This window comes from Enhydra lutris, unplaced genomic scaffold (genome assembly GCF_002288905.1).
Source record: "Enhydra lutris kenyoni isolate GAN:26980312 unplaced genomic scaffold, ASM228890v2 scaffoldscaffold4, whole genome shotgun sequence".
Lineage (NCBI taxonomy): Eukaryota > Metazoa > Chordata > Mammalia > Carnivora > Mustelidae > Enhydra > Enhydra lutris.
This window is the reverse complement of record NW_019154088.1, coordinates 32,482,201-32,504,917: the sequence shown is the minus strand read 5'-3', so window position 1 is coordinate 32,504,917 and position 22,717 is coordinate 32,482,201. Positions and strand designations below refer to the sequence as shown.

The window sequence follows — 22,717 nt, the reverse complement described above, 5'->3', positions numbered from 1 at the left end:
ATAAATTGCTTCCTTTCCCTAAGAATTGTTCTCCTCTGTCTGCCTGTCATAACTCCCAGAGTCAGGTCAAGGAACCTGTGGATTTCTCTGGATATATATTTTCCTGCTTTGTAGGTATTGGCTGCGCGATCTGATAAAAGCTGAGCCTAAATGAATCCTGCGATTTGTATTTCCACAGTCACATGTGTATTGGCTACCTCTCTTCCTCCTCCTTTCCTCCCCCCTTTGGCTCTAGAAGGTTCATTACTTACAGTTACTGCAGAATCAATCTGAACTGGCCAAAATCAGCAATGGAATTTATAGCATAATAAATGCCCAGCCACACAAATGCAGTTACACATGAAAGGCTTGGGAATGTTCTTTTGAGCAATCTTTCTACATTGCAGAGTGTTCTTTTTTTTTTTTTTAATCAATTTAGCAGAATCATCTTAAGCATATTTGGAGAAGTATAATCCTGACAGCTACAGAGCAGATGTTCCTGGAGGCAGGTATCGTTGCCGAAAAACAATATTATTGATAAAAATCTTAGCATATTGGAACTTGGAAGAGAAACTAACTACAGCTTTTTCATCCTTCCCACCAATCCTTTATAGCTCCATTTTCTTCACCTCACATGACGTTCCACTTTCTCTTTGAATTTTTATTTTTATGAAAGCGTCTTAACACTTTCCGAAGCATCCTAATGAACAGTTCTCTACGAAGACCCAGCCGTACCCAAGTTGGTTTCGAGAGGCAGACAGATTCTGAAGTACACTCGAAAGATAACACACAGATTGGGGTATCAATGCTTTTCCTTTTTAAAAGTCTGTGAGTTATAAGATAACGTTGGTATCTGGCCCATTTTTCTTGCTAAGTGCCCATATTATGGGTGAATCCTGTTTTACAGCATTCTGATACACAGAGAGTTGAACTTGAGCGTGAAATGCTGAAAAAAAAAAAAATCAGAAAGACAGATGGCAGGCCGTCCTCCCCAAAACTCAATTTCATATTATGCATGTGATTGCTAATAGGCAAGCACTAAAAAACAATTTTCCTTGACGGAGAAGAGCTGATAAATTGTCAACATAAAGTTAGACTGTGGTTGCTCCAGCGATCGAAAGCTCGTCTGTGAGTTTGGTCCCATCAAAGTCGGCTTCTTACAAGCGTATCAAAATTTATGAATGCGTGTGTCTATAAAGTGACTGAAAACAACCCATAATGCATGTTTGTTTATTGTGCACCAGCTCCGTGTTGCTTTAGTGCATGCAAAGCAACCGAACATATACCGGAGCCCATTTTTGTCCAGTTCTCTTTCCTAGCCTCTGCATTTGGTAATGAAAAAGTCAAGAGGCGCCTGGGGATGTGATTTCCCCTTCTATCCTGAGAGCTGACTTAAACAAAAAGATCTGCTCTTAACTGGCTCTTGCCTGGTTTGGGAGTGTACTCCACGGGGTTACCCTAGCTTTGTGGTGATACGGCAGAGGCATTGGAGAGCAATCAAGAGCATTGATTATTTGGAGGGGGAAAAGGAAAAGATGCTTGAGAAAGAAAACTACATAAAATCAAGCAGATGAAAAGCAAGTCAGCTAACGATCTGCAACACAGAATGCCAAAGTTTCGTATTATCTTTGATAGAAGATAAAACCTCTGCAGGTACTGCGACAAGAGAGAGCTCTAGATTTTCTTCCTTTTATTTGTTTAAAGTTTGTTTGTAAAGAGGTAATTATGCATTCGATCCAGGAATACCAAGTTTTATTTTTCTAGACGAGGCGGAGAGAAAGGGTGAAAATTTGCTCATGGTGCAAATCCGGTAGCTATGTACTATGTTTGACTTTTACACTTAAAATATTGAATATTTGCACGGTTATGACATTTAGATTTTTCTGTCATCAGTTACTGCTCATCCGAGAACAGTTGTTTAATCGCAGAGGAATGGCAACTGGCCTGATGTGCACAGGCTTTATTGGAACAAAGGGATTGGGCGTTCAGATAACACTGTGGACAGTGGTTACTACAATTAGGAGAAATGATGAACAGCCAACCAGAATTAGAAGTAAATGAGTTGAAGTAGGAGTAGGTTTTTTTTTTTTTTTTTTTAAATGAGAAAAAACGTCACCATTCTTAAAGCCAGGAGCTTTATGAAATGTTATATTTAAGGGAAACTTAAGGCTCCCTGAAAGGTAGCTTTGCTATGTTGTGCCAAATACCCAGGAGTTTCTGAGAATTCAGAGACAAAACAGCGTAGACACCAAGTACTTGGGTGACAGAGGTCTGTGTGATGCTTCCTATTTCTGATTCATTTTGCAATCTAAGATTTCAATGCAGAAAGAGTTCAGTTTTTTTTTTTTTCTTGAGTTACTGGTTCTAGGAAAATCATATTCCTCCTTTCAGAATGTCTATTTATACCAGCATCAAAGATTCAGGGGACCAAAAAAAAAAAAAAAAAAAAAAAACAAAAAAAAAAAGAATCCCTCCACTCATGTAGGGCAGAAAGGTGGAAGAAAAAAATAAATGGAGAAAATTCCAAGAGGAATGATCCAATGACTTACTTAAATCCATGTACCTCTTACACTAATAGGCTGAGAACAACCTTATTGGTCTCCTTGGTAGAAAATAGGGGTCCTTTTCTCACAATGAATGCATGCAGTTTTGTTAGAATGAAACAATCTTAATCTTCATCCTGTTACCCTGAACCCTGATTAGCCCATCGAGTTCGTGTTGCACTAAATGAAGATTCCTCCTACTCCTGTCTACATTTGCTGAGTGAGATTCGTTGTCTTCACTTCCTGATTCCCGTAAGGACCAGATTTCTTTCTGCTCAATGCACTTGATGCCTTTATCTCTTTGCTAAGACTGTTCTCTCTGCACTGAGTTCTGCTCTCTAATGTCTCTGTAGGGCATGTCTATCCTTGAGGAACTGGCTGAAATGACTCTGTCTTGGAGAAGCTCTCCTGTTCCACCAGATGGAATGACTTACTTCATTCCATTGCCCTTGGCACATATCTCTACCATAGCACACGTTTCTTTGTGCACCTGCCTCAGTCTAGACTCTGTCCTCTGGACCAAGGACTCTATTTTATCCATCTTTATCTTCCCAGTACCCAGCAAAGTGTGTATTTACACAACAGGCACACAATCAGTATTGACCGCAGGATTGAGTGAAATCAATTCCTAAATGTTTTGAACAAAAGGTGATGCTGAAGAACGAAAACTACAGATCATTTCTGGTTACAATGGACTTGTCTTTTGATTTCCCAGTTTATTATGATCTGATTAAAGCTTGTTTTTGAAAAAGTTTCCATTATGTGGAAGTAAAGCTTTGGGGGAAAACCACATTCTGAAGCTCTAGTTGGAACAATTAAAATTAGTTATTTCATATCAGTCTGGAAGGAACTGAAGTAGATAAGCTCTAGGGTCAGCATATGCCTTGTTCAGCTTTCTTTAAAGGCATGGGGAGTAATAAAGCTTTCCATTTTATCTTCAGCGAAATAATACTGCTGAAATATCACCTCATTTTTGATGTCAGTGATGATTTCTTCTTACCTCCATGATGTCAAAAGGGAATTATTATTATTAGAATGACAGATTACTAATGATGCTGTAAAAAAAGAGGAATAGCTGAAATCATTATAACCCAAATACCCAACATATCCCTTCTCGTCTGAGCCTCACTGTTGGGTACGGTGAACGGAGTCACTCTGTGATCCTGCAGCTGTGTAAAAATTATTCTAAGCAGGAAGTAAATCAAGAGCAGGTGCCATGAATTTGCACTCACAGAACACCATCCTTTTAAAGTTTTTAGGACTGGATGGCATGATTAGGAGGTATGATTTATGTATGTAGGAGGGAAAAGCTTCTGTGGGGGCCCCAAATGTCTCATGAGCTGCTGTGGTACACTTCCACTGATGCCTTCGCAAGGGGAGACCCGTGTGGAAGGGAGGACTGGATGAGGGGCCTCTCCAGCCTTAGGCTTCTGTCAGCCTTCTGTGAGAGAGGGGCAGCATGGTCTAGTGGCTCTGGGCTATACTCCCTTTCCATCTACTCACTTGGCTTGCTATCAGTCCATGTCAGTCTCTGGGTTTTAAATCACAGTGGCTGACCCAAGGGCCCTTTGATCGAGAATGCAGAGGTATTGGGCACTGCCACTTTTGTGTCTTAAAGATCAAATCCACAGAACCTAACATTCCTTGGCTATACCAAGGTGCCTGGGATCTGGGTACATGGGTCTTCAAACCAACTGTATCATTCTTCAGATCTTTCCAGTGGAAAGAGAGGGGGAAAAAATACCGTTTCATAGAGAAGATAGCTTATAACAAAACAGCAATTCAAGAATAAGAATGCTTTCCATTTCTGTGATACCTTTCTTTGAGGGATTTGACAATTATATTGTTAATTCCATTCAGCATGAAAGAACATTTACCTAGGGCTTAACTGTCTGCAGGGCTATTTCGGGAAGGTTAAAAGTTGCAGTTCCCTTCAACTGGAAACTTACAACCGTTTCAGACAACGCTGACAGAGATGGTCATCAATAAGCCAACTGCAAAAAAAAAAAAAATTAAAAAGGAAGAGAAATGAATTTCATAAGAACATAAAATGTGTGCTATGTGGCATAAAAAGAGGGGTGAGTACATATTGTGTTAAGGTGAGTAAGGAAAACAATCTGTCACAGCTCATGGAATAAGGAAAGAGAGACACTCTCAAAGCACCATTTTATTCTTGTGCTCAACTTGGGATCTCATTTGATTGCTCAGTGTAGTCTCTCTGTCTCTACGTAGAACAGAGTACAAAAGCTCATCTAAGAATTACAGAATCTTCCCCAGGCCCCTTCTCCCTTATGGCAAAGATTTGGCTAAGCGTTTCCCTGAAGAGTTGAGATTCTCAAAGCAGCACTGACTATGAGACAATATGGCAGCTCTTGGTAACTATAGGCAGCTTTTGCGAGAACTTCCTGGCAGCTTCCACCCTGAGAGTCGCAAGAACTTTCACTCTAATGTAGCGAGTAGAGCTAAAGGGTGTGCAATTTCAACCAACGCAGGACTAAAGAACACCGGAGGCAAATCTGATTGTTTCCTTTGTTTCCAGCAAGGAAACAGGAGCCCAGAATGATCAGTCTGTTTGTCCAGTGCTGTGAAGCGAGCAGACAGCAATGCACTGGCGTGGGATGAAATTTTCTGACTCCTCTCACCAGGTGTGCCCCTAGTAAGCCACTCTGTTCTCATGACTTCTACAAGAAGTCATGAGTTTGAAGGACATTTGACAGGGGGCTTTTGAGGACTGTTAAATATATTCAGAACCAAGTAATAATCAAGTGACTCTTGATTGTGCTTCCAGAGTTCTAGCCACTAGAATTGGGTACAAGTGGGGTACAAGTTAAATACATGTTGATTTTTAAAAAACTGAATATGATAGCATGAAAAAGATATCATAGAGTATGTCAACCATGAGTACAGTCTTTTTAAAAGGAAAAGGAAGAAACCTTCAGTGTGTCTTCCTGGCAATAGGTCCTGGAAACTCAAAAAGTGATATAATTCCAGTGGTTTCATAGTCTCATCTCTAAATTCCCTTTAAACGAACTAGCACCCTGACCCAAGAAAGGAATATATTCTAGGCTTCATACAAATGATGACCGATATTTATATGTTCATTCATTTTTTTGTTTTTATTACTATTATTTTTTTATTAACATATAATGTATTATTTGTTTCAGGGGTACAGGTCTGTGAATCATCAGTCTTACACAATTCACAGCACTCACCATAGCACCTACCATCCCCAGTGTCCATCACCCAGTTAGCCCATCCTTCCCACCCCCATCCCCTCCAGCAACCCTCAGTCTGTTTCCTGAGATTAAGAGTCTCTTATGGTTTATCTCCCTCCCGGGTCCCATCTTGTTTCATTTTTCCCTCTCTTCCCCTATGATCCTCTGTCTTGTTTCTCAAATTCCTCATATCAGAAAGATCATATTTTAATTGTTTTTCTCTGACTGACTAATTTCACTTAGCATGATATCCTCTAGTTCCATCCACATCATTGCAAATGGCAAGATTTCTTTCTTTCTTTCTTTCTTTCTTTCTTTCTTTCTTTCTTTCTTTCTTTCTTTTTTTCTTTCTTTCTTTCTTTCTTTTTTTATGGTTGCATCACATCTTCTTTATCCATTCATCTGTTGATGGACATCTAGGTTCTTTCCATAGTTTGGCTACTGTGGACTTTGCTGCTATAAACATTCAGGTGCAGGTGCCCCTTCGGATCACTATATTTGTATCTTTGGGTAAATACCCAGTAGTGCAATTGCAGTCATAGGGTAGCTCTATTTTCAACTTTTTGGGGAACCTCCATACTGTTTTCCAGAGTGGCTGCACCAGCTTGCATTCCCACCAACAGTGTAGGAGGGTTCCCTTTTCTCCACACCCTCGCCAGCATCTGTCGTTTCCTGATTTGTTATTTTAGCCAAGGTTCATTCACTTTTAAACAAATGTTTATTGAATTTCTATTATGTCACCAAAACTCTTGTGGGAGCTAAGTTTGCACCATGATCAGGAGAAAAACTATATATAGATAAATTTATGACATGGTGTCAGGCTGTGTTAAGTGCTATGAAGAACAATAAGACAGGATAAAGCAGATGATGGGGTACAGTATGTATGCCTGAGTTATTTTTAGATGGGGTGGTAAGGGAAGTGACAAGGGGGCAGAAATCTGAATGAAATGCAGATGTGACCCATGGGAGTATCTGAGGGCAACTTATACTCCAGAGAGAATAAAAAGAAGGTACAAAAGCCCTGAAATGAAGGTATAAATACTGCACTCAGTCCAGCAATAGCTTATATGGGTTGGTTCTAAAACCATTACCAGCAATGAGTTGAAAGTGATGCTTCCAATATGGTAACATTGAGCTATCCATTGCCCACTGGTAGTTCAGAATACGCCCGCACTCCTACACCCCCACACCCAGAGCAGCAGAGGGTTGAGAAATGCTGATACAGATGATTCTTTTGTTTAAGTAAGAGTCTTGTAACTCAAAGCACTTTGCAAGGGGCCATTCTTTTAGTCTGATGGAGGAGGGCATTCCAAGAGCAAGAGGAAAGATGTGACTAGTTCCTTGTCCCCCAGGGCAAATTATGACATGAAAAGCTGGAAACTCCAGACTCCTGGCTCTTTTCCCTTATTTGGAATGAGTCAATACAATTCCTTCTAGAAAGTTGTATAGTAGTTCTGAGAGGCAGGGTGGGTTCGAGCCACACTGGTAGTTTGCCTTCCCCGGAGGGTTCAGTTTATGTGTATATAGACACTTGAACCAAACCACAGAGCCCTATGGACTATGGGAGCCTAGAAGTGCCATTTATCCCAGAGATCAACAACATCAAATTGGCCCTGTCCCTACTTCACTTCTTGCATTCAAGGGCTATATTAGTCTTGTCATGAAGCTAAATCAATTCCAAGGAAAACCATGCGGTATGTGCTTCTTTTGTTAAAGGAACAGATGACGTATTTCAGTCATATTTTGTCTCTTAAAATCAAATCAATATTCAGGACACTTAAGCAGGGAGAAATTTCCCAGAAATAAATGCATTTTCTATATTCAGAAGAAATCATTTATTATTCCAGAGTTCATATAACTTCCAGGAGACAATCTGAAATATTACCAACGACTTACTATTTTCCACAGTTACAGGTGCATGTGCAGAGGTGTAGAAGTTAAGATTTTGAACTGTCTAGATCAACACACAGTACAAGTTCCATAAACATTAAACCTCACATCTGGACATGTATTGAATGCTTACTGTGGGTCAGGCATTATGGTTGTACTTTCTCTATATCATCTCACTTTATTTTACCGTACCTTCATGAAGGAGGGTCTACTGGGACTCTACAAGAGAGGAAACAGATGCTTAAACAAGTTAAATGATTTACTTAAAGAGTTAGAAATGACAGGACTAAGTCCAAATCCCTGACTGTCTGACATCATCATGTCTGTGCTTAATCACCATTCGGTAGGGCAGTTTTCAAGTAATGAAAGTCAAACAGACCAAGATATTTAGAAGCCCTTGATCTATGGAGAATGAAACACCTGCTACTTGAGACCACTGGTAGCAGGAGGTGACTCTAGGGAAACAACAACTGAGGGCCTTGGCTCCTGATGTTAGGGCATTTCTCCCATCCGGTGCTGGGTCCAGAAAGTGATCAACTGTGTTTGCATTGACGTCTTAGTTCTTCAGATTGCATCTTTTTTCCTTTTAAAACTTTTTTATTGGGCCAAAGTCTTATAATAGTGAGATTATATTTAAAAAAAAGTTACCATATTGAGAATATATTTATAGGGACATTGATGATAATTCTGAAGGGCATTAGTTTAAGACATTAGATACAGAAAGAGTTGTTAATTTCTGCATCAAAGATTTCATTTTGAAAATGATCATCACTTGCATTATTTGTAGTTACCAAAGGCTCAGAAAGCCAACCTGAAAGATCTCCTATTAGTCAAAGATGGGATGCCTTTACTTCTGCCTTCTTTCTAAAATCTGTATGATGAGAAATGAAGTACCTGTAAGTTAGCAACATACTTGGGCAGCAGTTACTGACATACTTAGAATTTACAGATGCTTCACAGAATGGCTAGTGATTATGCCTCTAGTTGGTAAAATAGCTAGCTGATTAAGTCCCGGCAGAAATGACATATCCTGAGCTAGAACTACTGTCATGCCTTGGTAATGGGAAATAAATTCTTTAAGATCAGAAACAATGTCAGTTGTATTTAAAATGACACTGGAAACCACATTGTAATGGACAATTGTGCAGAGGTGAGCAGGGAGTAAAAAGAGATAATAGGATTTTAAAAATTTGATTTTATTGGTTCTCTCCTCTATTTGCATTTTTCATCAGGATAACCTCTGCCTGTAAGTTCTACCCTGGAAAATTTTTTCTCCTTCAATTTATTCTGGGTGTCTGGGTTGACTGAAAGGCAATAAATGCGTAGTCTTAGAAAGCCTGAATGGGTTGACAGAATTTTTGGTCTCTCTGAAAATTCATCTATTGATTTGACAAGACAGTTAGATTTTGTGCAGTTTGGAATACTGTAGTCATCATTTCAAGACAACACAAAGCCGAAGCAAATGCTTCAGGAGAAGTACTGGTATGTCTGGACATCTGGAACATCTCTGAATCTCATACTGGGGGAAACATCCAGATGGCACCTAGTCTGTCCACAATTGATGATGAGGAGGAGAGACTCCTAACTGATAAGTTTAGCTATGCTCTTAGAAATCTCCAGAGAAGGACCACTACCACACTGCTCCCCATATTAATGCTAGGCATACCTCTAAGCTACAGTTCTTCTGGTACAATTAAAATTCACTACATACAGTTACCCTTGGTTTATTTTTAGTAATCTTTGAGAAATCATGGAGGTTGTACCAGAAGGCAGGATATCACCAATATTGTTCAAGTTTTCAGAAGATAGAGCCTCAAAATGTTAATATCTGGAAAAATATTCTTTAAGGACTTAATAGAAAGAAAATGGTGAATCCACCAAATGCCAATATGAAGTCATGACGAATGAATGGTGTTAGAGCGATTCAATTTTTAATTTTCTGAATGGGATCCTCAACTGATGGTTCAAGGGAACATTGTCGATATGGTCCATTCTGATTTTAGTAAGGCGCTGGTAAAGATGAACAACATCCTGGCAGAGAAGATTAGGGAATGTGAACCAGATCACAGTATGGTCATTGGGTTCATAGGTATTCCAATGGTTCCATCTAAAAGACACTAATGTTAAGTAGCAGGGTCTCTAGTGGTGTGTTAGATAACTCGGTACTGTCAACATTTTCATTGCTATCACAGAAAAAAAGAGAACATACAACTTAATTCAACTAACATGTATTGAGTAGCAACTACATGCAGTGTATATACTGGGCTGAGGGAAGAAACTATAATAAGAAATCAACCAGTATCCAACATAGTATCTTGGAAAGAGGAAGACATTTGAAATCAGAAGATCTGGGTATTTCTCTGTTTTGTTATTTGCCACATATGTGACCTTAGACAAGTCAATTCATATTTCTGTGCCTCAGTTTAACCTATCTTCATGTTGGGAAAATAGGGATAATTACCTAAAAGAATTATTGTGAGTTTCATATAAAACTATATGATAGTACTTCATAAAAGGAGAGAAGATGCTTCGTTGAGCATGTATTATCTCACTTGATCTGTAGGAAACTTTGTCAGGTTATATATTATAACTTCATTTTATACTGAGAAAACTGAGGCACAGAGCTTAAATGAAATCTTAATGCTATTCTAGCACAGATGAGGAGGGAAGAGGTGCATCAAGGGAGAAGAAAAAAAGAAGTGATATTTGAGTGGTGCCATATTGGCTGTGTAAGAATTTTCTAGGTGCAAGTGTGGTGGAAAGGTGTTTTAGGAGAAGAAAACAGCGTGGTCAGTAGCATAGCAGTGTGACTATGCTGATATATTTCAAGAAAGATGATTGGACAGATTTTGCTAGAGCATCAGTAATAGTAGCTTCAGGAAAGAGTGACGGAGATGGTGGTAGAAAAGGTAAGCTAGGATCAGATTCTTGATTATGTTGACACTAGGAACCAGTGATGACTTAGGACCAGATACAAAGTAAAGATCACTGAGGCTTTGGGAAGGTATTCTGGGGAGCAGGGTACAGAATGGAATGGAGAAGCTGAATTTTCTGGGAGATATTTGGGAATTTCTCACAGTAGATCCAGAAAAAGGCTTTAAGCTAGAGCATTGCTAATAGGGGTGGGTGGATTCAACCATTTTTGGCGGCACATTGAAGGGGCAGGTGCTCAAGAGAGAGAGGTTAATATCTTAGCTATTATGGATTCTATCAGCAAAGCAAACCAAGAACTAGAATTCCAGGTGACTGAACTTGTGAATAATAATTCCTTTCTAGTTTGCTATCATCTTGAGAGCTGTCAATATATATGTTCAATTAAGAATACATTGCATATGAAAAGCCTTGAACTTTAAAACTGAGCTAGCTCTGATTTTGACATTGAAGTCCCAGTGATGCAACTTGCACACCTAAGTGAACAGGAGAAAACAGAGACCCATGTACCACTGAAAATAACTCTTCACTACAGATGTCATTCTTTAATATCAGGTATCATTTTTATAAAAAGTGTTTTCTGAGAAACACTTTTTCAGAAGATTATCTCTATCTGCATAAGGGGATCAAAATGTAATTCTTGGTTTTGTACTTTTGCAGTCTAGTAGTTGATGTTTTTTCCAATAGGACTTCCATATGTATTAACACAAAATGAATATATGGGAAGGAGAAATGAGGAGGAAGGAAGAGGGTATTATAATTTTGGTGAAATACATTCTGGAAGGTGTACTCATTGGATTTTGTTTTTTTAATAAGTACACCAAAGATGTCCTCTTGTTAAATAAGGTTTTGTAACCCAAGATCACTGGATTCACCTCCGGGATTCAAGAACTTCCTAATGCAAAAAGAATTTACCTTGGGAGAGGCTCTACGGATTTAATCAAATCATTAATGGGATTTATGACACCCCAAATAAAACAAATTACTAATAAAATTAGGGGAGTGCCTTTTCCCACAAAACAGATACAACCATGAACTTGAAAAATACAATCAAGATCTAATTTAAAAGGCATCTCTGTGTTTAGAGAAGGTGAAGAGGAATTTGCTTTAGCTAATTAGCACCCTCTCATTTTTTTGCTTTTGTTACTTCCTGTCTAAATACAGGTATTCTTAGAGCTGAGGTATATCGGCAGTCCTAATAAGGTAGCGAACCTACAAACTATTTTCTCTATTACTTACGCTTTCTGACTCTTCATATCATAAGGAGCCTGGACTGGTTACAGATATCATTTAGTTGGACACTTAGCTACAGGCAAATCCATACTCAGATCATCCCGGATGGGGGCTGGGTTTTTGTTGTTGTTTGTTTTGGGAAGAATCCAAATGCCCCTTTGCTTCCTCAGTAATCTGTTCCTATATGTCCTAGCCAGACCCCACGGCATGGGAAGGTTTTCACCTCTGTGGTGAGTTGAGAGACATTCTCAGCATTCTATAAGCATGATAGAGATTTTCTCTCTTTGTCTCTCTTTCCCAGCCGGGATGCTCCTCTCTGCCGTCAGAGTTAGGACATCATCATGTGTGTGGATAAAAACTCCAGAAATGACAGTGATGCTGGTGGGCATTTAGGAGTAGATTAGAAAACTGACAGTCCCAGGCTAACAGAAACTATCCTCCAAAGACAGGAGCTAAGGAGGCGACCCAATTAGTCTTTACTTCTCTAATTTCCCTGATTACATATCTCCTTTTACCCCCTGTGCTATACCTAGTAAGTTCCCCCAGACATAGACCTAATCAAGGCAGAATACTGATGGCAATGCAATTTAAAGGAGAGCTGTGTTGCGCGAAGATATGTGGCCGACAATGGGACCCAAACCACCAGAAGCCCCTGAGGCATAAAAAGCAGCTGGGCCTGATAACGTGTTACTGTGGATTTCAAAGCAAATGAGGACAGAGACAACTGCATGTCGGCTCACGGCTGGGAAGCTTCACTGGCAAGAGGGCAACTTTCCTGAGGCCTGGGGTGTGGAAGGAAGAGCAGCCTCCATCACACTCTCTGCTTGAATTTGCAGATTCTGAGGGGGTACTTTTTGGGCTAGAGTTCTTGGTCTTGGGTCCCTGGGTGGGTGTGAAGAATCCCTGGAAAGAAGGTAACTGTCTGCAGATCTCCATAAATGAGGGCTGTGGGACGTGCTGTGTCACAAGAGAAGGTCTTAATCAGGCCAGAGGATTTTCTTTTTAAAAACTGTGATGAACTTTCTGTATGCTGAGGTTCAGCTGGTGCCGAGTTCGTCTTTGGACTCTATCTGTTATCCAGTGAAGCAGAGGGTAGGAGAGGGCAGACTCTGGAGCCTAACTGCCTGGTCAGTCCTGGCTCCTCAGTAGCTACTTAAGAGATGTTGTGAACACGAGCAAAGTACTGAGCCCAACTAAAGCTCAGTTTTACCACCTGCAAAATGGGCACAATGACAGTATGTGAGATTCAAAGAATGCCTGGTGCAGAGGAGGTTTCTAAACATCGTACGGGTTAGATCAAATAGGTCTGATGCGGCAGGTCTGGAGGGCAGAGGATCTGTCAGAGAGTCAATGTTTGACAGGTTATGTCACTTTGGCGGCCACTGTTAAGGTCCGTGGCAACAACAGTAAAGAAAGAGTGGCAGAGGAGGTGATGGACCGAGTCGAAAGTGTTATGTGCCGAGGTCACAGGAAAAATGGGGAGAAGTATCGTGGCCTGCACTGGGCACGGCTTAACATCTCGGAGCTTTACGGGAAAAGAACAAAGCAAACCATGGTGATAAATTAAGAGGAATATTGGGAGCGTGGTGAAATTATCATCGCTGTTTCTTTTTATTTGTGCTTATTGTGTGGTGGTGGGGTGATTACCAGTTTTATTTGAATGTTTTATAAGCTGTTAGATTTATTTACTGCAAACGAACAGATAAATAGGGACGTTATTCAGCTGTGTCATGGCATGGGCTCCCCATCAGCTCTTCCACTGACTTATAGACACGGTTAATTAATGAGGCAAGTGCATCGTGGGGCAGGGCGGGGGGGGGAGCTGGATCTGCTGGACGATTCATCTTACTGGGGGAAGAGTGGATGAATCAACTCACGTGTTCAAAGTCCTGGGGTGGGAGGGAAGGTACTGGATGGAGACCTTCGTGGTGTCTTTAGAAAGACATACCAGCAGGGTACGTCAAAGGAGTAGGATTTCCTCAACATGCTTGGATTTGATGGAAACTGGAATAACTTCTCTTTTCCAATCTTGGTGCTCATGATACTTTTTCATATTTTTTTCTCGAGGGTGCCTTCTTACAACAAGGTGTCTTTAATCCTAAGCCCAAGGAGCTCTGCAAACACTATTCTTTTTTCTCTCTCTTTTTTTTTTTTTTTTTTTTTTTTTAGATTTTATTATTTGACAGAGACACAACAAGAGAGGGAACACAAGCAAGGGATGTGGGAGGGGGAGAAGCAGACTTCCCGCTGAGCAGGGAGCCCAGCGTGGGGCTTGATCCCAAAACCCTGGTATCATGACCTGAACCAAAGGCAGACACTCAATGACTGAGCCACCAAGGTGCCCCAAACACTGTTCTTCCACATTTCCATCGTGGTCTATTCTCATTTACCACTCACAGGTAACATGTCACCTCCACAGGGAGACCTCCTGTGACTCTGTCTAAAGTGGACCCCATCAGCCACCCATGCATGATCTTGCTTTACTCTCAGCATAACAGGGTAGCTTAGTGGTTCAGTGCATGGGATGTGGAGCCAGGCTCCCAGAGTTCAAACCCCAGCTGTCTCCCTTCAATGTGTGACATTGGGTATGCTAATTAACCCCTAGCCTTAGTTTCTTTACCTGTAAAGTGGAAACAATGAACATTTTTTTCTTCTGGGACTGCTGTGAGGGCTCACACACGCATGTCACACCATGTCCAGCGTATTGTAATACGTCTGCTATGGTAGTCCTTGTAGTTTTGGACATCATCGTCATCTGAAATCACCTTTTTATTTATTGTTATTCACTCTAGCCTGCTGTTGGAATCTAAGTACCACAAAAGCAGGGACTTTTTATTGTTTAATGCTGGGTTACAGGATCTAGAACAGGCTCCAGAGTAGGAACTCAAGAGACATTCATTGAATGAATAATCAATCTATGAGTATTTAAGAAGTGAGCTTGTCCAGTTTCAGGCCAGGCAGCAAAAACAGCGGTCCTGAGCTGACCGAACCACAACACGGAGAGAACGCAAGCTACAGGTTCTCTTGCCTATTTTTCTGCTTGGACAGCCCACTTTTCTTGTAAATTCAAAATTGTGCAGGACCTTATGATCTCACATTAGTCAAGTGAAAGCAATAATTTTTTATTGTTCAAAAAATTATCTCATGAGACCAAAGTATACTAAATATTGCTTTGTCAAACTATACCTCACCTTTCCCGCCCTTCTTTCCTGGGACACACCACCTACAAACCAGTAAAAACCACTGAAAGTGACGCACAAACACCGACAGAACACAGGTGAAAGGAAGCCGTCTTGACTTCTAGAGACAGGAATGCCAAAACTGAATCTTGCTACCATTACTGTGACACTAACCACTCTACCTACAGCTTGCTTTCAGAATTCCAAACTTGCTCATGCTACACACGTCGTGACTCATAAATATCTTGGGTTCAGTAAGGCAGGAAAAATAAAAATAGTCCTAAGGATAGAGTCGGGGTTTTTTTTCCTCCACCATCTCCCTTTGTAACGGGCCTCTGTAGGGTAAAGCCCCGACAGACGGAGCTGCCCGGTGCCTCTCCTTTGCTTCCAATCCTGTTAAAGGTTAAGGATGCTCCAAATTTGCCCTTCAGATGGTAGGACAGCTCAGCGAAAGGTCGTTCACGGAAGGGCCTGCTTCCCTACCTCCTTCCTTTTTCTCACTGAAGAATTCACGTCAAAGAAAGTACCCAACTCTGACTTATAGGTGGCCACTGGTTTCTGATGACTTATATATGGTTTTTAAGACCAATGATAATGACTCTTAACCATCCCTGACAATGCTATGGTAACCCTGAAGAAATGAGCTATCAGATGCTCTCAATTCCCAAACTGGAAAAGGTCATGCCGGCCACATCTCTCATACTTTTGGGTGCTGCGTGCCCTCCTGCATACAGTAAATATTGTTTGAGGGACTGGTTAGTGTGTTGTAAAATTGATAAGACTCAGGTTGCCCAAGGCATTTCATAAATTTCATAGGTCTTAATTTATGTTGCTATAGTAACCGAAATGGTGGAATTTCCCGAGATTAGGAGGCTTTTGTATCCTTACCCTTAAAACGATAATAATGTAGATTATGACTCCAGACATGGTCTTTGCTGTTATAGGAACATGTGCTCTGTATGTTGAGTATTCTATGGATGCTAAGGTATGATTGAATGTGCAATAATTATAATTTCAACTAAGATTCCTGATGCCTAACCTGATTTTCTTATTTACGTGTGTGAGTCTTGATGGCCAAGAAGTTAGGAAAATGGACTGTCTTCCTCTACAGAGAAAGGGGGGATTTGAAGGGAGAAGCAGAATTCTTACAAGTAGCCATTCTAGAACGCTTGTCTTAAGGACTGATGTGAATTTGGCTCACCTTCCCCATCAAAGGGAATTTCTAGCAAATGCTGAAGACCTTGGTGCATTATTAACAAGTGTTTTAAGAAAAGACACTCTTTGGAGGGATTTAGTGCCTCAGCAAAGTCTGAAGTGAGAATGAGAGGATTAATGAAGCCCCTACCTTGAGACAGGAAAATAACTGAGAACCCGATGGGCTGCTCAAGGTCATAGACATTAATTATATGGACCCAAAGCAGCCAGGAAATTCGATGCAAATGACCTAGGATTGACCTGAGACAGGAGTATGTCCCTTCCCAGAGCCCAGCTTACCTTATATCCTGACGATTTGATGTGCACGCCGCGTTTGGTCAGAGTAGATTTCATTCGGATGAAAAAGGAACGTTCAAGGGTGTTGTCAGTGGTTAGCAGACTGGGGCTGGTTGACTCCACTGAAGAATACAAAAATATATACACACATGATTTAGATGTCTACACAGCCCCTCACAGCTACCGCTCAGGTGCAATCCTTGAGTTCACTAAAAATAAATGACTGATGGGTGCTAAGAGCGTAGTAATCAATTTACCTCATTTAGAAAATGTTTACTTTGCAGAAAATAAAAAAGAAAAATTAATGAATCCAAAGTAACTCCATTCCAGTTTCTAGCAGGAGAGGCCTTTTAAATTCCAGCAGCTCCCCAAGTAGGGTCTTAAGTAAGTGAGTAACAGCAGCCACCCCTCGAGGCTTGCCAGGTGCACAGGGATGGAGTAGTCAGGAGAAAGGAGGACACCATCGATTTACAGAATCAACCAACACTGAGGCAGGCAGGCTGCTGATGGGGAGTACGGATCTCTGGCTCTTTGTTCTCCCTGCAAATCCCTTCTTGTAACATTTGCCCACTGGGCAGTTCGGAGGACAATGGGACTCTATCCTGGCCAGGGTCCTTGCCCTCCTGAGCTGGTCTTTGTTGTGGGGATTGAGAAAGCATTAAGTCTTCTCAACTGACTCATGACAGAGGGCTGAGAATGGAGTGTATAGACAGAAAGGAATAAAAACCACCAACAGTATTGTCCCCTGCTGTCTCTAATGACTGCTTGCCTTCCACCCCCATCGGAAAAGGATATTAACAAATAATCATCTCCTCTCTTAAGCGAGGCAGTTACTCTTTCGCTTCATACATTTGTAGACTAAGCGGAATGCTTCTTTACTTCTGAAACTTAAAAGGGTAGTTTTCAGTCTTGTTGATATAAAAATATCTTTCTGCAAACAGGCCAGAAGGCCACATAAATCTGCCTTCTGAGGGATTTTTATCCATTTAAGTGATTTCCTGCAAAGAAATTAATTTTGGTACTTTTAAGCCTAATCGATACTGTCTAATTTCACTCTTCTAAACTAGTACTTTAAAGTTTAAAATATTTTTCTGAGTCTAAAATTAAAAAAATATATATCCAACAACAAACAAGATTTGTTTTGAGAAGCCTAACACGAGTTTTCTCACAAGTTTTTCACCCACGAGGGGTGGGGGTAAAGAAATAGGGGTCACAAAGGAACTTGTAAGAATTAAGCATGTACGAAAATAGTTATTAAAACACAAAGAAAAAGAGGAAAAACAAGCTTTTGAACTTCAAGAAACATATTCCATCTATTTCTAAGGGAAAGAAATACCCATTTCTTACGTGAAACTTAATGCTCAGAAGGGAGAATAGGAGCTCCTATAATACAGAAACCTTACTGTTTGTGGTCTGTGGCTTTTCTTGTAGCACTCCTGTCTAAACAGGACTATATTTTCCTATGTTTGTGGCACTTCTGTTCTGGGGTGAGGGAGCCTCTGACAAGTATCCCTTTCTTATGTGTCTCTCTTAAGATTTTCTTTTCTTTCTTTCTTTTTTTTTTTTTTTTTTTGTTTTAGAGAGCATGGATCTGATGTCATTTTAAATGTACAGCTTTTTATCACTCGAGGGAAAAGCAGAGCTATGTTATATTTAGTACTTTCATTTCTTCTGATTAAATATGAATTACTATGAAATTTTTCTCATCATCTAACATGCCATAATACGCCAACAGCTTTTTAATACACTATATAAGCACAAACTTCTGCTCTAAGAGTTTAATTTGCCCCTCTAATCCAATCACATCAACCTTATTTCTCTTATCAGAGATTCCCATTTTGAATTAAATGAGCTCATTAGTTTTAATCAAAAGCAGAGAGATCAAAACTTAAACGTAAATGCTTTAGATCAGAACTGTCAGTCAGCCGTGCAGTTCTATTTTACTAAAACACAAGATCAGAGACCCTTAGAACCAATTTTTTCTCGTAAGGGATGCCGAGAGCTTGAAGATGCTATATCCTTTTTTTTTTTTTTTTTCCTTTCCTCCCCTTCCCAAGGACAGATTATACATTTAAGGTTAGACTTCATTTATAGCAGTTTCTCATCCTGGTGGAAATGGAAAAGTATGCCAATCTACTGTTGTCCCTTTCACATTTATTGGCACTGGTCCTCAGAGACTTGAACTAACGGGAAGCCATCAGAATCCACACCACAAACTCGGCCTTAAAAATTCAGCTCTGTTCAGCAGGATCGTGTTCGCAATAGCTGAGGAAAAATGAAACTTCCCGCAGAAGTGAGATGTATTTTAGGGCCAGGGTCCTGGGGTACCGTGACCCCAGGAGAAAGAAACTGCCTCACTCCAGAAGAGTGAAGAATTCAGGCATCATTAGAAACTATTGTTTCCAGGGCGGAGAATTGCGGAGTACAACACTTCATGGGCACGGCTGCTTCCTGCTGAGTGACAAGCTTTGTATGAGCTGTGGGGGCTGAACACGATGTCCTGGGCTGACTGAGGCCCCGCACACAACAACCCCCCCCACCCCACCTTGTGTTACAACAGTAATTGCCTAAACATACAGGGGTGGCAGTAATTAAACCCAGGACCACTGGTGGGAGAGGAATGCTAAGGTCAGGTTTTGCTCCATTGAAGCTGAGATTTAAGATCCAAAGTGGTCTTTGAGCTTTATTTCCCACCATGGGGGAATGGGGAGTTGAGGAGAAAGCGAGGCAGCAACTTAGAAAAGAGATGGATTTCTGATAAAGATTTTCCTTTTCATTCCATATGACTTTCTAGTTCTGAGGGTGGGGTGGGAGTAACATGCCATGCTGTCCCTCTCAAAGGGACACGTAACAAACTCGTTCACAGCACACGCTGGCCTTGGCTGTGCTTCCTTCAAGGGCTAGCAAATACACGCTGGTTATCCCAGCTCTGACAATGGCGGCTCTCTTGTGAGAGATGTGTTAGCCGCAGGTGACAGGCAACAGTGGTAGCTTTCCAAGAGAAGCTATCTGAGTGTCTCGGGTGAGAAGCAAGATTTTGATGAGGGCTCTCTCAGGAGAGAGTATATGTAGCCTTGGTGATGTGCAATGTGCCTGTGGCATTGAATAGAGAATGTGTGTGTGTACACATGTGTGCATATATGTATTTGTGTGTATGGGTGTGTGTGAAGAGGACAGGGTGGCAGGAGAGGGGTCCTTAAGACTGTGCCCTATAGAGATGGAGGGCCAGTCTATGCCAAAGAAGCATTTTAGAGTGCTTTCTAGAGATCAGATGCTTTTCTGTCAGCTTTTTTGAGGCAGGCCATGATTGCTGCGTGCTCTGATAAGAAATTTGGGATTCAGAGAAGCTCCATCCGCTTCCGGAGACAGAGGAGAAATTTATGGCTGAAACTGGATTAAGTGGTCAAAGCCCAGATAGGGCCAGTTTTGACCCATGCATTATAAACAAGGAGCTGGAAAACAAAACACAAACGAGACCCACGCAACTCAAAGCGAGATAAAGAAATAGACTCTCTTTTGCTGAATCTCAAGGGCCTCAACTTTTTAATAAATCTAAGTTATCTCGGCTCTTGAAATGTCAGTTTTTGCATATTTTGTAAAATTTACAGAACAATTTATAGCAAAGTTGTAATAATTTTTATGTTGGCAAATGCCACCATAATGTGAAATCATATCTGCGTTATTTCACATTTGTTTATGAATCCCTGACTAGAGCTGTACTTGCTGCTTCCTTATTAGTATGTAGGGGCAGGAGGTGATGGGGAAGCTCGAGGAAGATGAGGGGGTAGCTGGGAACCATCTAGTTCTACTGGCTAATCCTAGGGCCAGGTCCACCTGAACACTTCCTGGATTTTTTCCAGGATCTCTGCAAATAGATGGGGCCCCAGCATAAAGAGGAGCTTTCTTTTTCATACACTATAAATGTTTTCAGTGCAACCCCATGTCAGAACCTTCTAACTGCCACCAAATCCTGATTGTAGGAGGGAAGGCCAAGAAAAATTAAGTTTTGAGAAAACTTGGCTGCTCCTCAGTTGTGAACGAAAGAAGTATTTTTCCTTTTGAAAGAGAGGTGTATCGGGCTATGCTGCTAACACATGTAGTTAAATATATTCTTTTCCTATTTCATTGCGTAAATGAATCTCTCCTTTTTCATAGGTTCTGTGCATACAGGACAAACCAAAGTGCAAATAACCAAAAGGCCTTTTAGAAGGGAAGAGACATTGGTTCATTTTACAATTACCCTGATGAAGCCAAATTGTTTCATTGTCGTATTCTGTTAGCTTTGTTAGATACTGATGTATTTTAGGACTTTAGAATGAGTAGGTGTCAAGTATGTGGCAAGTTGTTTCTTTTCTTACAAAAGTTTTCCTGCTCTTCCTCAGCCCCTTGGAAGTTATCTATAGTCTTATGGCTTTCTCAGGTCAAGGAAATGTGAGTCAAAGTCATGTGTCGCTTCTAGGTGGAATCTTTGAAAAGGGCCAGTCTCTTCGTAGAAAGAGGTCCTTTCTCTTTCCTTCTGCCATGGTAACTGTCAACATTTCAGATGGTGCCTGCCCTATTATCAGCCTGGGTCTTGGAAATAAGATAGCGTGGACCCTCACAGAAACAAATTTTTGTTACAATTTTGGAATCATTTTTTACTGCAGCATAACTTTGCCCATACTGACTGGATACAAATATTAGATCTTCATTATATAAAAATGTTGTTGTCCAAGTCTTCCAGATAGTCAATGGAAGAGCACACAGACATGACATATGTTTGTCTGACTCCAAAGGTCATGATGTTGCCAAATACCGCCCTTAGAGTTATTTATTTAAATCTTCATTTTATGTCTTATGCTAGGCATTCCAGGGCAAAAATGCTGACACAAGTCTAAACTGCATCCCCTTTACCACCTACGGTGGTTCCTTGTTCTCAGAGTTTAAAAGTATACATATATGTACATAAGTACATATATGTATTTACCTATGTCTAATATATTCAGGAGCTACTATTTGTTAAATGCTGACTTTCATGTAAGAAGATCTTCCCAACCTAGTTTCCCAACAGTAGGACAACCGTGGTAAATAAATCTTGTCTCACAGATAGTGTCACATCAGATTTTATATTCATCCAGGATGACAAGTGTGGTCATTTAAAAATGCATAAATTGTTCAATATTCCTGCTTCCAAAAGGAAGTGTGGGCTAGACTTTGTGACCTACTTCTAATAAATAGCAAATGGTGGAACTGGTGGAATATGACTCAGTCACGACAGGAAGAATGGGTTCTTTTTGGCTCTCTCCTGGGCTACTCACTCTGATGGAAGCCATCTGCCATATTGTGAGGACAATTGGGCAACCTGGTGGAGAGGCCAGTGTTGCAAGGAACGGAGGCTTCCTAGTGAGTCATGGTCACATGACTGACCTCAGAAATGGACCCTTCTGCCCCAGTCAAGTCTTCGGATGACTACGCTCTGACTGATATTTTCATCGTAACCTCAGGGAAGATCCTGAGCTAGAACTACTCAGATTAACTGTTACTGGATTCCTGACCTGTAGAAAACATGTGAAATAGCTTTAAGCAAAATATTTGGGGTGATTTGTTATGCAACAATACATGACTAATATAACACCAACATCGACCCTCTTTCTGGAAAAATCATGGCCTTGTTTTGGCATGTGACAACAACATGGGTAAAACTCCTGTAATAGTGAGAAGGAATGCATTGCCCACTGTGCCTGTACCTGGCAAATTCACTTATGCAAGAAACTCTACCTGTGATGCTGATTTTTCTAAGCAGAGTTTGTGTTTTCAAAGGTAAATGCTCAATTGATTTTTTAATGTGCAATTTACAAAAGATGCTATCAACAGTGCCATCTACAAGATTGGGAGATCTTGAAAGGCAGGCCTGATGTCTTGCTTGTCTATTATGTGGTATCTATTCCCTGCTCTCCTCCTGCCTCCCTTACCCACCTCCCTTTGCCCCTCACCCTGGGAGCCGAAAGTGCCCAGCATGGTGTTTCACATAAGTAGTCACTCCGTGTGCATGCAGAATAAATAGTTAGATGCTTTCTTTTAAGAAGCCATGGCACGCCATGCTCATGGAACATCTTGGCCCAAGACTTGGTGTTTTGTTGTTGTTGTAGTTTATTTGTTTTTGAGGAGAGGGAGTTCTACGCCTCTCATTGTATTCATCTCCAAGGCATGTTCTGCAAAATATTTTGAGCCATGTGGTTTGGTAGTTGAAAAAGGACGGGCCCCATTTCCCCCAGAA

The 22,717-nt window shown here is 40.8% G+C and overlaps 1 protein-coding gene across 1 annotated transcript in view; it reads right to left on the bottom strand.

Annotated features, from left to right (window-relative positions):
* The window catches only part of LOC111138999 (neuronal PAS domain protein 3), an 847,735-nt gene that overhangs the window by 49,277 nt on the left and 775,741 nt on the right, over positions 1-22,717 (bottom strand). Inside the window, exon 7 of the mRNA XM_022491075.1 lies at positions 16,465-16,583. Coding sequence (XP_022346783.1) covers positions 16,465-16,583 — 119 coding nt within the window. The remainder of the gene's footprint in view (positions 1-16,464; positions 16,584-22,717) is intronic.